At 46.4% G+C, this 16,665-nt stretch overlaps 1 protein-coding gene across 1 annotated transcript in view; it reads left to right on the top strand.

The window, feature by feature from the left end:
* Positions 1 to 16,665, top strand: part of LOC102450331 (uncharacterized) — a 317,538-nt gene that overhangs the window by 148,709 nt on the left and 152,164 nt on the right. The window contains 2 exon segments of the mRNA XM_006125203.4: positions 44 to 364; positions 11,520 to 11,649. Coding sequence (XP_006125265.2) covers positions 44 to 364; positions 11,520 to 11,649 — 451 coding nt within the window.

Genomic DNA, 16,665 nt, shown 5'->3' with positions numbered 1-16,665 from the left:
ATTAAAAAACACCCTGTGTTTTCACCTGCTGCTTATAACACAGGATCCCCAACAACAAAGTCAAATGCCACCTGAAAAGAGGCCAAGTGAGAAGTGGGTTCTGCATCGCAAAAAGAGGTCCCCTCAGATCCCGCTGTCCCCGCGGCCATTCTCCAGCATTGAGAGCAAAATCTGGATGCTCCCCTTCCTCGCCCCAGATGAAAAAGCCAAGAAGGTGCCAGAGCCGAAGAGACTGAAACCCCTATACAAGTGCTTCAGCTGTGACGACATGTGGCTGGAGAGGAATCGGAAAAGGAATCTAGAGAAGGCAACACAGCTGGAGAGAGAGATACAATTGAGGAACCTTCCAGAAGATCAGTTAAAAGTAAGAAAATGGACCTCATCCTTCCTCTCTTCTCTGACACTGTCCTCTTCCTCTTCTCCAGCTGCTTCTTTTTGCTGTCATCACCTTCTCTCTTCAGGCTGCATCTCCTGCCAGCTCTGTCAGCTTCCCTTTTTGCCTCTGGTCTGTGGCGACTATGTGTGTAAAATGAACTTCTCACCAGCCCTGCAATTGTCTTGTTTTGTTGTTAAAAGCATGCGATTTCTGCTCTGTCATGTGGCGTGCATTGGAGAGCGATAGAGTCTGGGTTGGAGAGACAGAAGGAGGGGGGGACAAATCCGTCTTCTTCACTAATGAAATCTGCTATTGTGCTGTGTTATTCCCTGAGGCAGCTACGCCACTTCAAACAGAGGCCCTCCTGTTCCTTAGCTTATTAGTCAACTGTTGCACTCCTTACTCGGGCAACACTCCCATTGACTCCCAGAGGGAAAGAGTGCAAGAAGCATTTAACAGAAACTCTTTGGGGCAGATTGTACATGGAGAATATTGGTTTGAAAATTGCTCCGATTACTGACCATTGGTAATGTCTTTAGAAGATGTGTTATTACTGCTTGTTACAAAAGTCGTCGTGGCCCCTTGGACTCTCAGAGATAGCAATGCTCAACTCCGGAGGCAAGACCAAGGCTCCCATTAACATGAGTGAGAGCCACTTGTGAATCCAAGAGCAACATTTGTGGAGAGCTAAAGTAGATTCAGAAAGGAGGCACCTGTATGCAGCCTTCTGCTAATAAAATGGAAATGCTTTAGGCCTAGCTTCGGTAGGAGGATGTAGGCTTTCAAACAAAAAAGTGCCTGTCAGGGACTCTGTGCTGGGAGTTTGCCACGTTTATTATTTCCCTTTCATGACATAGACACTTAGGGCTTGTCTCCACTACCACATAGATTGACACTGCAGCAATTGATCCACCAGAGGTTGATTTATCAGGTCTAGTGAAGACTTGCTAAATCAACTGCCCAATGCACTCCCATTGACTCTGGTACTCCACTGGAATGAGACATGCAAGGTAGGTTAATAGTAGAGTTTCTCCTCTCAACCCAGTGCAGTGTAGACACCACAGGTAATCCACCTAAAGTATGTTGTCTCCAGCTACATTATTCACATAGCTGGAACTGTATTTCTTGGGTCAATTTTAGCCCATAGTGTAGGCTTGCCATAGAAATGCTAACAGTGTTTCTGCCTGCCATTACATTGAAGAAATGGTCTTTAAGAATTTGGGCCCTGATCTCACAAACCCTCAAGCTTAATTTAAGCTTAAAGTTACACACACACAAGCATCCTGTTGACTTCTTCTCAAATGCCTAACGTTCAGCTTTTCCCTCAGTGCTGGCAAGACTGGGGGCTTTAGGCCCATTTTTGGTCTATATTAACACAATTAAGATAGCCAGATTGATTCTAAAAGCAGAGCTGATGAAATGTTATCCTCCATTCTCTCCTCACAAGAATTCCGCCTGCCAAATTTCTGTGGGCACACACAACATTGAGTCATTTGCTGGTTCTACCACAGACGGGCCCCAGCAAATACTAGTCCCAAACCTGTGATGCACTGTTAACCCTCGGTGCCATGAGCTTTGTGAACTCAGGCTTGCTAGTGGCAGGGTCTCCTGACAATGAACCATGCTACTAGCTCAGGGACCGACATCCTAGCATACGATGTACCTTTCTGATGTATTTTAGAAAAAAACAATTGTGTTATTTCCAGCATTATTTAAAGTCCCAGGGAAATAAGGATATGTCTACACTTGCTCCCTAGTTCGGACTAGGGAGTCAAATGAAGCATACCGAAGTTGCAAATCAAGCGCAGGATTTAAATATCCCACGTTTGATTAGCATAATCGCGACCGGTCACCATTTTAAAATGCCGGTCACCCGATTTAACTCGCCATGTGTAGCCACGGTAGCCGCGGTAGTCCGATTTAAAACCCTTCCATCGAATTAACGGTTACTCCTCATTGCAACTATACGTGGTGAGTTAAATAGAGCGACCTGCATTTTAAAATGGTGACTGGCCGCGATTATACTAATCAAGTGTGGGATATTTAAATCCCGTGCTTGATTTGCAACTTCGTTATGGTTCATTTGCCTCCCTAGTCCGAACTAGGGGGCAAGTGTAGACATACCCTAACTGACTGTTGTTTTCAGACATACATAGACTCATTCTAAACAAAAGGCAGTAAAATGCGTTAAAGGCATGAGAAAGCGTGTGCAAAGCATGATGAGAATATAATTAATGCTGCAACACATTGTAATCATCATTTAGAATGTTGAAGCTTGTAGAAAGGGTGATGGATTATTTCATCATCTTTTACTTTTCCCTTGAATCTCAGATGTTCTTCATTCTACTCATCTGCTCTCTGGGTGAAAGTCTATGGCTACCCATAAATATTTTCTTCATTAAACTTTTCCACTTTCTTTTTCTGCTGCTAACTTTAAACTGCAATCAGCTGTGTAAGTGTAAAAGCTACTCCTGCTCCTTCTGTTCACTCCTATGTCTAGAGGGTATTCTGTCTCATTCACTAGGAAGTCACCTTATCTTCCTGTCCTAGAGGAGAAGTGCAGGAGGAATAGAAATACAACAGGCAGATTGGTAGGTGTGTGGCAGGCAAATGGTGGACTTTGTGATCACATCTAACTGGACCACAGAATGAGCTAAGTGCATGAAAAGGGCGATTATGAATTCTAATCTTCCTAGACAGTCTTGGCATGAAAGGGTTGTTGATTCTGTGGAGCACTTTTGAGATCTGTGGACCAGTTAGGTCGGGTGCCATTTTTAAATTCCCCTAGTCCGAACTAACTGCCCGCGGCTACACACGGCCATCAAACATTAACTCGAACTAAGTCCTTAGTTCGAGTTAACTGTTACATTCCACGAGGTAACTCGAACTAAGGACTTAGTTCAAGTTAACGTTTGACGGCTGCGTGTAGCCGCGGGTAGTTAGTTCGGACTAAGGGGATTTTAAAATGATGCCCAGACGGGAAGATGCAAATAAAGCCCGGGATATTTAAATCCTGGGCTTCATTTGCAATTTCGAATGCCTAAATTAGTCTCCCTAGTTCGAACTAGGGAACCCATATAGGGTATGTCTACACAGCAGCGTTATTTTAGAATAACTGATGTGATCCCGAAATAACAAAGTGTGTCAAGCTGGAGGACTTCTTACACTGACTACTGTAACCCTCATTTCATGAGGAGTAAGGGAAGTCGAAGGAAGAGTGTTCTTCCTTTGACTTCCTGCTTTGTACCCATTACCCATTACTAAATTAAGCTATTTCGATGTCAGCTACACAATTAACATAGCTGAAATTGCATTAATTCAATTTTTGCCCTTCTGTGTAGACATACCCATAGCAAGCTTAAGAAAGCAGTATTCTTCAGAAATGGCCCAGAATGTCAGGGTGTCATTATCATAAACTGCCATGTTTGGAAGGGTTATAGTAGAATACTTCTATAAAGAGGAATAATTCTCACAAAAGGAGTCTTGAAAGGCATTTGCTGTCAGTTGTGACTCTGACTGAACCCAGACAATGCCACTGAGTGTGATCTTTGAGGTATAAGTGGCAAGGCTGATGTTTTCTGACACATGGATGCCTTGGGGTGCATTGCTTGGTTAGGACGGGTCGCATTGTGTTAAGTCAATGTCAGGTCAGCGTACAATGTGATGCAATGATGCACTGTTGGAAAAGCAAATAAATTAGACAGACTGGGTAAAACAGTAAATGCAGCCTCGATTTTCAGCAGTAAGAATTGCTTATTATTCTTTGGCTTCATTCTAGGAACATATAACCAATGAAGGAAAAGGGATAGGTAATATTATGAAGGGCCGGCAATCAGACTCTGTGGCTACGTCTAGACTGGCATGATTTTCTGCAAATGCTTTTAATGGAAAAGTTTTTTCGTTAAAAGCATTTGCGGAAAAGAGCGTCTAGATTGGCACGGACACTTTTTGTGGAAAAGCGTCCGTGCCAATCTAGACGCGGTTTTGTGCAAGAAAGCCCCGATCACCATTTTCACCATCGGGGCTTTTTTGTGCAAAATAGTTTTTAGCTGTCTACACTGGCCCTTTTGCGCAAAAACATTTCCAGAAAAGGGCTTTTGCCCGAACGGGAACGTCAAAGCATTTGCGCAAGAAGCACTGATTTTGGACAGTAGAATGTCAGTGCTTTTGCGCAAAATCAAGTGGCCAGTGTAGATAGCTGGCAAGTTTTTCCGCAAAAGCAACTGCTTTTGCAGAAAAACTTGCCAGTCTAGATGCAGCCTGTGTGTGTGGAGGATGGGGGGAGTTAAATTCTCAAAAACCTGCTTTTAAACACAAGTGAGAATTATAAATGCCAGTTAAACGACCAGAAACATTGGTGTGACCTACCAGGGTACACTCTGGGCCAATACAAACTGTGTGACTCCTGCCTTGTAACCTGGAGTGCTGTTTACAACCCTTTGATATTGCAGCCTCCAAGATGCACTGCTGACAAGCAGCCACCAGCAGGTAGGCTACTCCCGGTGATATCTGTGTGTTCTGATCCCATCTGGCCTCACATTGGCTCTAAGTTATGCACCTTTACCTACAGCAGCAGCTCTCTGCTGAATACAGAGCAGCCAGTCTCTCTCAGCTGGTAGAGAGGAGACGTGTCCCTAGTGCCTGGGAGAGACTCGCTGCTCTGTCCTCAGCAGGGTGGTGCTGCTGTAGCTGAGGAAGACGTACTCCTCCCCCAGCCAGCCAGCTTTGTGCGTGGATTCCTGAGCGCCTGATGGGACAGGGCTCATTAAGCAGCTTCAGGGCCATGCTGCTGCGTAGCTTGGAGGGAACCTTGCTGCCAGGTGAGCCCATGCGCCCTCAGTCCCAGATCTTCCCCCAGAGATATATGTCTTATACTGCCCAGCCCTCTGGACAGGACAGATATGTTATTCTCATTGCAGAATTTAAAGGAATAATGTGCACACAATTTGTTACCCAAAATGGCGTTACCTGGATACTTTAATTTGAACAGACTGGATTAGATAAAGAGGAAACATTGGTTAATTAACTGCACAGAAAGAGTTCTGAAGTGAATATAAGTAATTAGGCATAAAAGTCAGAAATGGTTACAAGAAAAATAAAGATAAAACACTGACTGGTGCCTAATTTAACAAACTTTATGAGATTCAAAGGAAAATTTTCTCACTATATGCAATTAACAGTCTTACTTACCAAAACCTTTCCGTCAAAACCTCTCCCCCGAGCCTAATGGATGCTTCCTTTGTCTCTTCAGATGTCGTGAATGTGATGGTCAGGTGCTTGCCTCTGAATTTTATAGTTTTAGTCTCCCTCCTGAAAAATATTTCCAGCTAGCAGCAAGGCAACAGGCAATCTGGGTGTAAAGAAACACCCTGCAGTTTCTTTGCTAAATTGTGGATTTTTGCCCCTTCTCTGTCTCCAGTCAAAAAATAGCCACTTGTTTACACCTGGTGGAGGTGTCAGCTCACCTTTTGCCTCTGACACTTTTAGTCATGATTTCAGCTTGTGTTTATAGCTTCACCTATAAGGCTGCCACGTGGATTTTGTCCTGTTATTCCTGTTCAGCAAGTGAGTTTTCAGATAACACCTCTCAAGACATACTTTATACAAAAATTGAGCAGTGTGTAGAGCGTGAAGACAGGCATACCCTGTCACCGTTGGTTTTTGCTTTGCTCAGGTCTGGTAAGGTGCTGACCTGCCTTGAATGAGGAGAGTCCACTTCTCCAGAGTCCAAAATGAAGCTGTCCCCAGCTGTCACTTACAATGAAATGCAGCCCTTTACAACCTGAGTATGTGCTGATCTCCTGTTTTAAAGTGTTGACATGTAACTGGTCACAGCTAGCCTTGGAGATTAATACCCCTGAAGCTGAATGAGAAAAATTCTCACCATTTTTGGTGAATCAGTCTCATTTTGCCCAGTCACTAACTTGCATTCATTTACAGAAGGAAAGGTCTTGCCATGCAGTCTGGAGTGTCATACGTGTATTTTAATGAGATCGTATATTCAGAAAACTAGAGCACAATCAGTCCTGTGTAATCCATTGATTCTTTAGGGGGCAATGCAAATCTGTGACCCTCCATCTGTTTCCAGAATCCTTTTGGAGGAGTGGCTTTAGCAACGTCTATTACCAGTCTCTTCCCTGCTCTATTGCCACGAATTGTTAAACCCTGCCTGGCGGATTTGACTGCTGTCAGACCTGCATCTGGCAGAACGTAGCTTCTGAGTAATTCAGCAGAACCCAAGTGCCTTGCTGCTGGGCTTCTGAGGAAGCTGGAAAAGGGACAGCCGAGGGGTGCTTTAGCCAGACAATTCCATTGTATGGTCTGAAAGGAAATAGCGAACGGTGAGCAATATTCCTCTTAATCCCTTGACTATTTGAAAAAGCAAATCTGATTCTCCCACCTTCCTAAGCAGGCTCAGTCGGTGCCCCCCTCAGAGCCTCATGCTAAGCACACACATTTTACATGTGTGAAACAACAGAACCTTAAGGGTTCTCTACACTGGGGGTATATCTACACTACAGAGTTAGTTCGAACTAACTTAGTTCGAATTAGTTAATTCGAACTAAGCTAATTCGAACTAACGCGTCTAGAACTAAAAACTAGTTCGAATTAGCGTTTTGCTAATTCGAACTAGCATGTCCACATTAAGTGGACCCTGAACAGGGCTTAAGGATGGCCGGAAGCAGTGCCGGTAGGGCATCAGAGGAGGACTTAGAGCGTGGAGATGCTGTCTCAGGCTAGCCGAGGGCTGCGCTTAAAGGGACCCGACCCCCACCCCGGACAGACAGTTCTCAGGGGTGCCCCGCTTGAAAACCAGTCCTGGCTTGGAGTGCCCGGAGTGCCCACACTGGGCTCATCACACCACTCGGCCATCAGCCCAGCTGCACTTGCCGCAGGCTGCCATCTGGGGAGAGGGGCCAATTGGGGGGCTGCAGGAGAGCTTCCACCCCCAGAAGCCCGCAGAGCCAGCCCAGTCCTCCCCATCGGGGGCTCGTACCCCATTCCTCCCTCACCTCCTTCCACTTACCCTTCCCTAGCCCCTTTTCTTGATGTACAAAATAAAAGGACAATTGTGGTCAAAAATGGAATCTGTCTTTATTGAACAAAACTGGGGGAGACTGGGAAAAGGAGGTGGGAGAGGGGAAGAGAGAGGCTGGGAGAGGGGAGGGCAACTACAATGATCAGGGGTTGGGAACAGGTCCCATATGAAGAGAGGCTAAAGAGACTGGGACTTCTCAGCTTAGAAAAGAGGAGACGGAGGGGGGACAGGATAGAGGTCTCTAAAAGCAGGAGTTGGGTGGAGAGGGTGCATACAGAAAAGTTCTTCATTAGTTCCCATAAAGAAGGACTAGAGGACACCAAAGGAAAGGAATGGGTAGCAGGCTTCAAACTAGTAAGAGAAAGTTGTTCTTCACAAAGCAAAGAGTCAACCTGTGGAACTCCTTGCTGCAGGAGGCTGTGAAGGCTAGAACTAGAACAGAGTTTAAAGGGACGTGAGATCAAGTCATGGAGGTTGGGTCCATGGAGTGGTATTAGCCAGGGGGTAGGAGTGGTGTCCCTGCCCAAGGTTTGTGGAAGGCTGGAGAGGGATGGCACGAGACAAATGGCTTGGTCACTGTCTTCGGTCCATCCCCTCCAGGGTCCCTAGGGTTGGCCGCTGTCGGCAGACAGGCTACTGGGCTAGATGGACCTTTGGTCTGACCCAGGACGGCCGTTGTAAGCTCAGGGCTCAGGGTCGGGGGTCTCAGTGGACCCCCTTGATTTTCATGCACACCTGCTCCTGGGTGGCCAGGCTGGCAGCTCTCCTGCCCAAGCCGGCCACTTTCCTGTGCCTAGTGCGGAGATCGTGGACGAGGTCCACGATGTCCGCACTAGCCCAGGCGGGTGCCCGCCTCTTGCGGTCCCGGGCAAGCTCCCGGGAGCCGCCAGCCTGGTCCCGGGAAGAGGGGGAGGGCTGGGGGGCATCGGGTGGCTGGCTCGATCCGTGCCAGGTGCAGGGTCTGCTGGCTGGGTGCTGGCAGGCTTGCACCTGGCACGGGCACCATAGCCAGCCCGTGCCCCTTTAAGGGGTCCGGGGCCGGGAGGGGGGCAGACGAGTTTCCCTGGTGTTGGCCAGAGTGGCCACCAGGGAAACCTGGGGAGGGCTAGCCTCCCACTAGTTCGAATTAAGGGTCTACACAGCCCTTAATTCGAACTAGCTAGTTCGAACTAGGCTTAATCCTCGTAAAATGAGGTTTACCTAGTTCGAACTAAGCGCTCCGCTAGTTCGAATTAAGTTCGAACTAACGGAGCGCTAGTGTAGCGCCTATCAAAGTTAGTTCGAACTAACGTCTGTTAGTTCGAACTAACTTTGTAGTGTAGACATACCCTGGGAGTGGGGGGTTATTTCCAGTGTTCACAAATTAATTGCTCTGTGTAGACCCCGCAGGCACTCCTGAACATCATGCTGCTTGAAGCAGTCTTATATCAGAGCACACTAGGGCACACTAGTGCTTGGCAGCTGGGCCTACATGCACCACTCGATGGGCAAGACATGACTGCCTTTTAGAAAACACACTCCCATAGAGCACAGTACCCCACCGTGCAGACAAAATTGGAGACGCTCGAATAAAAAAGCCTTCGTGACGATTACAGGGTTAACTGTCAACACCAATAACTTGCGCAGGACATGGTAAGGCTGTCCTCTCCCATTACATTGCTAACCAACTGCACAAGGAAATCTATTGCGCTAAATACAATTATAGCACCTATGTTCCAGGAAAGGTGTATAGGCCAAAATTATCTTCTTAGTGGCACCATGGCAATCCCACTAATTTCAGGAGTCAGTTAAATGGACAGGGAATTTGGCCCTGAGAGTGTTAAAGCATGCAAAACCAACCCATTTCTCATTATAAAGAGGACGTGTCGCTCTTACCACACAGAGTATCCTTTTATTAAGCTCTATAATTGTAGCCAGGTCACGTGCATTGTGGTTGTATCCGGTGTGCTCTCAGAGGATAGCTAAGGTGTGTGGGAGCAGAGCGTGGATCAGGTAGGAGGCTCCTTTTGTGTATCTTAAGAATCACTAAGATGGGGATGTGGTAAAAGGCCTTTTCCAAATGTAGACCCCTTTAGGGGTGTATTTAATAGCTTACTGGCATAGGAAGAGCTCAAGTGCCTTTTTCTAAGGAGTTGTCAGTATTTGACCTGTAGCTTCTGCTTTACTAGTTGTGACATGGTAGCGTGTGCACAGTCACGGTTCTTTGTTTAAACAGCACAACAACACCTTCTACCCTGTGTCCGAGTAAATATTCTAGACGTCACGCTTGGCATTTGCATTTCTGTGCTTTGCTTATTTTGTGCTGTCTTGTCGAAGTGGGTGTGCCCCCGGTGGGACTTCATTGTTGTTGTCTAAGCAGGCAGGCTTAGCTTAATTTGCACAGGGTTTCCTCTGTGACTCTGGAGATACCAATTGGCACTAAAACATTGGCTGTGTTCTCTGTATGCCAATAGAGTAAACCCCTTGGACTGGAATGGGAAAGTATCGCTTTCAGCTACCTGAGCAGTGTGGTTGGTTTGCTTTTTTCCTTTGGAGGAATGTAGTCATTTTGCTAAGAACCTGTTTTCTTAAAGAAGCAATTGGCAAGAAACAAGACGCTGGTTACTTACGGTATTGTGGGGTGAACAAGGAAGCAAAGATTATGCTTGTGGTGACAGACTAGTGGACTAGCAGGAAAGAAGAAAGATCCTCGTTCAAATACTGAGCTTCAGAATCCCAGACCGTTGTTTCGGTGAAGGATGAGAATATTGTTGCTGCAAAAAGCTCAGACACAGCAAACGAAAGGGAAAGTCATGGTAGTGGGTGGAAGGCTTGCCAGACCCACGAGAGCAGCCATTGCCGACTTGCTGCTGCCACATTAGTTTCATTTACACGCCCAGTCACTAATATTCTACCTGGTTAGCAGCAGTGAGAGACACGGGATGGAGAAATAATTAAAAAAATGCAATGAAAGGAATCTTAGCTTGTGCTCTGGTCACTCCAGCATTTAGTGTCTTTGAGCACATTTCACAGTGTGCTAATCTCTTGGATATTTTAATTTGAGAGAGTTTTGTCAGTTTGTAGCCTGGTACTTGCCATCTGTGTTCTGATGAACTAGCTGAGAGAAACTCTGTTTGCAGCATTCCTCTGGTTCCTCACTGGGCCGAGTATTTTGGCTGCAGCAGGTCATTTACATGCTCTGTTGATCCAAAGGGCTTGTTCAATCTCATGAGATCTTCCTATGCCAATTTAAACTGAGTTCAGTACATTTCCATTGCATCTCGTGGTAGCTGGGTACTTCAGGCCTGTTTCCTTCCCACCTATTGCATTGCTGAGCCTTGGACTGAATTCTACGGGGAAGAAAGAACCCAATCTGAGACTAATACAGCTCAGTCTAGCACATCCCATGTCCCTTGCCAAATTCAAGTTTATAACTGGTAGTTCCTATTTTAAGGCACTGGGTGGAGGTGGGGGGATTGGGCACAATATGTGTTGCTATGGAAAAAATGATAATACAAAAATTTCACTTTCCTTTCAGGTTTGGGGGCAGGGGGATTGCAGGTGAATACTGCCTTTTCTCTTGGTGAATGTCCCTCCTCCATTTTTATTCATGGGGGGGGAAGCAGTTTTTCCTGGTGAACCTGACTGTGATTAATTTTTATTGGGTAAAAATGTCTCGGGATGAATTAGTCTATATTTGCGATAGTCCATATATTGCACAATTTTCAAAAGAAATCTCGTCATTTTTTTTCTTCCCTCAGAGGGTCTTCAACAGAAGGGAAATAATTTCATGTCTTTCTAGGGCAAAACAGATGCAAATTGAGATTGACGTGGTATCTGTTAACAGATGCCCTATACCTGTGCAAAGTGCCCTCGTGACTTAGTGAACCCTTTTTTCTGTCCCTGACATCTTGCAGCTCTGTCCTCTCTATCATTGTTTGAGTCTCTAAAGGCTCTTTCTGATGGGACAGACCCATCTCCCTAGCTATAAATCATCTGATCCTGCAAGCCCTTACTTTGCTCAACTCAGCAGTCAATACACCTGGACAGAAATATTTCAGGATGAAGCCCATAATTCTTACTTCCAGATAGCTAAGCGTGAAGTTTTCCTTTTCTTTCTTGCAGGCTAGAATGAGTCTCTCCATCACTTCTCCAGTTGCCTTTGACATTCTTCCCCTGAAGCTGCATCCGTTTTCCCAGAGCACCCCAACGGGCTTAGACTGCGTGGGCTGGAAGCGGCGTATCTCATTTCCCGGTGTGTATGCTGCGTCCTTCTTTCTCTGACAGCGGTTGTGCAAGAATTAATTTCAGTTTCATTGAATATGCAAACTATATAGTATTGGCAGTATCATCCCGTTCTAGTAGAGTAATATAAACACCAATTCACATATCCTCCCGTTAAAGCTGTTGCCGTTAAGGGACTTTCTGCAGGTGGTGACTACTATCAGCATGTTACAGATAGAGTAAGGCATAGGCAGGTGAAGTCTGGGTTTCACAGGAAATTAGTGGCAATCAAACCCAGATCCCCTGTCTCCCAGATCTCTTCTCTAAATACTAGATGGCAGGATCTGCCTCCCCAGTTTATTTCTACAGATGGTAGGTTTCATATTATTTAAATTCACCAGAGGATCCAGACCCACAAAAAGAGTGCCATGGAGCATAAGAGTATGTCTATGGTGCAGTCCAACCCCTGCAGCAGGTCAGGAGTAGCTGACTTGGGGTTGGGCTCCAGGGCTGTAAAATTGCAGTGTAGACATTCAGGCTGGGACCGGAGCCTGGGCTCTGGGTCTCAGGTCTGGATTTACACCCAATGAGCCGCTAGGCACATCAAGTTCTGCTGAGCATGTTTCACATCATTTTGGAGAGGAATGGCTGCCCAAGAAAGCCTGCCCCTCCATGCATGTGCCTGCTGTGCCTAATTGGAAATCTGGCTCTGCTGGTGCCCTGTGAAGGGGAAGAGTCTGAGAGCCTAAATGTCTTCCCTCCCCCCCACAGTATTATAGCGCTGCCTCCTGAGCCAGGGTCAGATGGTGCAGGACATCTGTGGGTATTTACTTGCAGTGTAGACATGGGCACAGTGAAGGGAGTAGTTCGTGGTTTTCAGTGCTTTCCTGTGCCTTATTGAGGGAAATTCACTCTCTCTCTCTCTCGATCTTGTCAGTGGTCTTAAAAGTTTGAATGCATCCTCAGTGCTTACAGCACTTGTATGCAAGCAGTAACAATGCAACCAGATGTCCTTTTTCATCATTGTGAGGCACTGGAATGATTTTTTCTCCATCTGCACATTACAAAGTCGATTAGGTGCCCTTTGCAAGCTTTGCCTCAGGTGTTGGACCAGGCTGAGGGCAGGGTACTTGAATGAATGGTCTTAACAGTATAATAAATCCTATTTGTCTTCATCAATGCATTCCCTGTGCTCCCTCATCTTACTAAGCACACGTCTCAGTAAGTGCCCCAGTGCATCTTGGGAACGAGTGCTATGTCTGTGGGTTTAGGGAGGTTTAGGGATAAGGGAATGCCCCTAATACTGGAATGGAGCAATGCCGGGATGTGGAAGGGTTTGGAACCCCTCTAGGTGGCCTGCTCTAGCTTAACATTGGAGATTTCTGAGCAGAAATCTGCACAGGAGATTGCTACCTGCAAGATTAACTTCCCTCTGTGGTTCCCTCCAGCTTGCAGAAGGGAGCAGTGTGCAGCCATGAGGAAAATGGTAAGGCACAGCTCAGAGCCTGGCTGCTGGAGGAGCAAGGCCTGCAGATGGCCCGGCCGTGGGGATTGCCTTCCAGTTCTGATAGTTATGCTGAAAGGGGCTGCGGGCTTTGTCAGCCATGCCATCCATCTCTGCAGGGCTGAACACTCTCCCTTCTGATGTTGACCCCAGAGGGTGAATCTTGCAGCGGTTTTAACTGCACTGAACTCTCCTTGTGGGGTTTCTGCGGGAGGGAAGCATCAGGACTTGTCTGAGGAAGAATGCGCTCTGGCCCCAATGCGTTGGTAGCATCCCTCATCGCAAGTCAGCTTGTGAGTGCAGAGTGTGGAACTGCAACTGATAGAAATAGCTTAATCGTAACAACATGCGGCAAGTCTTGGGGTTGAAAGGGGACATTCTGCTGTCCCATGGGAACTCCAGCTAGCCCAAGATGATCTCACCTAAGTTACAGGTTTAATTAGGTTCCAACAAACACAGCAGAGTCTCTGCCTCATGCCAGCTGGAGATCACTGAGGTGGGGGCAGTTCCTCTAAGTTGCTTAGTAAACACTCAAACAGCTAAATGAGCCCTGTGGACTAAACGTCTCCCGTAGTTAGGAGATCACGTTAAAGAAGGGCATGTGCTGTAGTTTTATGTGGAATATGCATGAGATCAGATGTCTCCTTAATATTCCAGTGACTTGAATACTTTAAAAAATTGAAACGCAAGCCCCGCAATTTATTAAAGAGGGGAAAGTATCCCTGCCAGATTCTTGTGCTCCCCAGAGACCCATATCTGCATAAAGATAAGCTGATAGCTCGAGCAGTTTCAGAGTGGGATGGAGGAAAGAACATGATGTGGGAGATTTTCAAAGGCAGCTCAGCACCCAACTCCTCTTTACAGTCCATGGGCACCGGGTGCATAAATGCCACTTTTGTGCCTTTGAACGCCCCCCCGCCCTGTGATTCTCAGCAATACAGTCACCCCGATAAACTGCCCTGGCTCTATAGACCTTAATCCTTATCAGGATGACCGACATTCCTATTAATCATCTAAAGCATTATGAACAGCAGGCTTCAAAACTGTGGTTAATAAAATCCAAACACAGAGACTGCAGATTAGCACGGGAGACCAGAAAACAAACCATTTCTTTATCGCGGTATCACCCTCTCTCTCCTTTGCCCTGCCGTCAGTCATGGTGTCGACTACCTGCCTGTGCACTTTTCCCTCAAGCCCTGTTGTTATTTCTCCCCTGTCGCCTCTTTTGCTTGATCTCCTCAATGCAATTCAGAAAGCTACTGCCATCACCTGTTTCAACTCACTCCTGCTGGAAGCCTATCTTTGCTGCCATGTCTACAGATCACAGGAGCCACCTGTGAGTACTGACATGGTAACACTGTTACTTTGTCTTGCTGCCATCCTGTGTATCGGTGTATTCACCAGTTGGGTATTGTTTGAATCTTAGGCCCTGTCTGTGAGCAGTCCGGAGCTTATCTATGTTGTGCCTACTCAAATAAAGGCCTAATCCCTTTTTGGAATCCTTTAAGCACTGCCACAATCGACGTAAATAATACTATTGTTCTCAGCGCAGCTGGCTCAGAGACGTTTAAATCCATAGGTGCCCCTACTGGGAGTTTTTATATTGAAATAATTGAAACTTATTTTTGGAAGTAAAATGAAAAGTGAATGTGGACTGACCAATAGGTGGTGCCGTACATTTTCAGAAAACACTTCCCCAGCAAAAGGGGCTATTAAAGTTGCATCTTGTGGGAGGCACAAGATATTCTGAGCTCAGCAGTGACTGCGAATGAATGTTTAATGTTGTGACCTACGCATGAACCTCAACAATTCCAGTTGAAGCCACAGCAAATCAGAATGAAATGCCACAACAAAACCTTTTCAAATTAACAGAAACCTCTGGAGAGGGAAAAGATGCTTTTCCTCGCTTTGCTGTCTCCGTGATCACCTCCTACTAGGGCTTCGGGAGAGAGTGCGGGCATGTGTTTGCTTGTCCATTTTCCTCCTGGTAGGCTGTTTCTCTGTTGCCAGTAAGAAAACTAAGCCATTGGACTGGGCAGTGCTCCAGGCTCGCTGGTGAATCTTAAGATCAAAAACATCTTTGAGGCAGCCGCAGTATAAAAACATGTACATTTCAAGTCTTACACAGCACTGTTTTCATAAGTGTTGCCCTTGACAGAGCTCTGGGGGTACGTCTAAACTACATGCCTCCGTCGACGGAGGCATGTAGATTAGCCAGATCGGCAGAGGGAAATGAAGCCGCAATTAAAATAATCGCGGCTTCATTTAAATTTAAATGGCTGCCCCGCTCTGCCGATCAGCTGTTTGTCGGCAGATCGGGGCAGTCTGGACGCGACGCGCCGACAAAGAAGCCTTTCTTGATCGGCACAGGTAAACCTGGTTTCACGAGGCATACCTGTGCCGATCAAGAAAGGCTTCTTTGTCGGCGCGTCGCGTCCAGACTGCCCCGATCTGCCGACAAACAGCTGATCGGCAGAGCGGGGCAGCCATTTAAATTTAAATGAAGCCGCGATTATTTTAATCGCGGCTTCATTTCCCTCTGCCGATCTGGCTAATCTACATGCCTCCGTCGACGGAGGCATGTAGTCTAGACACACCCTGGGTTATTTAACACAGAAGCTAATATGACCATTTACCAGATCTTTTTAATATCATTTAATAGTTCTTCTGGACTCTACAGTTCTAATGGCTTCTGTATGAATCATGTAATTCATGGAAAGCCATGAAAGTAAGGAAAATGGAGGCCTCCTGCACTTGTGATGTGTGTGGTCAGCTGGTGCGTGCTGGTAAAATCCCCATTTCCAGAGTCTGTTCCTTGCGCCAGATTGGGCAGGGAGCACTGCAGAGGCATCCTGTTTGGAAGTGTCCTAGACTTCCCTCCAGTCTTCCTTCCATGGCAGGATGATGGCCATAATGCTTGGCTTTCAATGGGAGGGGTGCGATTAACGGAGGAAAAATTGTCTGAGTTTCATCCGGGCTTCTGCTCCTTGTACTAGGACAAGAAGATGTTGTGCATGGCCTTCTAACAATTTAGGAGGTGAGAAACCAGCTACTCTCATCTCAGACATGGCAACTTTGCATCAGGAAGGAGTGGGGTGGAGGAGGTCCTTACCTCTAGTGCCACAACCAAGCTTCTACTTAGTTGAAGACATCCTCCTAGCAGTCTTTGATCCTGCTGAGCAAGGGGAGGTGTTCTGCCTGCCTGCCAGCCATTCACGTCTGGGCTAATTGCAATGCAGTATTTGATTCTTTCCTCTTAGCTTAAGGCCGGACAGTTAATTGCATATTCCAAGGGCTGTTTCTTGTCAGGTTCTACCAAGCTCCAATCCGTCAGTTCGGTGAGGACACTAGGGAAGTTTGTGAGACATGAGGAGGTGCAACTCTGAACTCCTTTGTATTGAAATTCAGTTGCTGGTGTGTTGTTTTCCTGTAGATAGAGTCTGAATGAAAATATGTTTGTGGATCTTTAGGGTATGTGTACACTTGCACCCTCTTTCGAGAGAGGGATACAAATGCAGCTGAGCAAAATTGCAAATGAAGTGC

Source organism: Pelodiscus sinensis, chromosome 10 (genome assembly GCF_049634645.1).
Source record: "Pelodiscus sinensis isolate JC-2024 chromosome 10, ASM4963464v1, whole genome shotgun sequence".
Lineage (NCBI taxonomy): Eukaryota > Metazoa > Chordata > Testudines > Trionychidae > Pelodiscus > Pelodiscus sinensis.
Note: the sequence above shows the minus strand (reverse complement) of the source record. Positions and strands in the feature narration are given on the sequence as shown.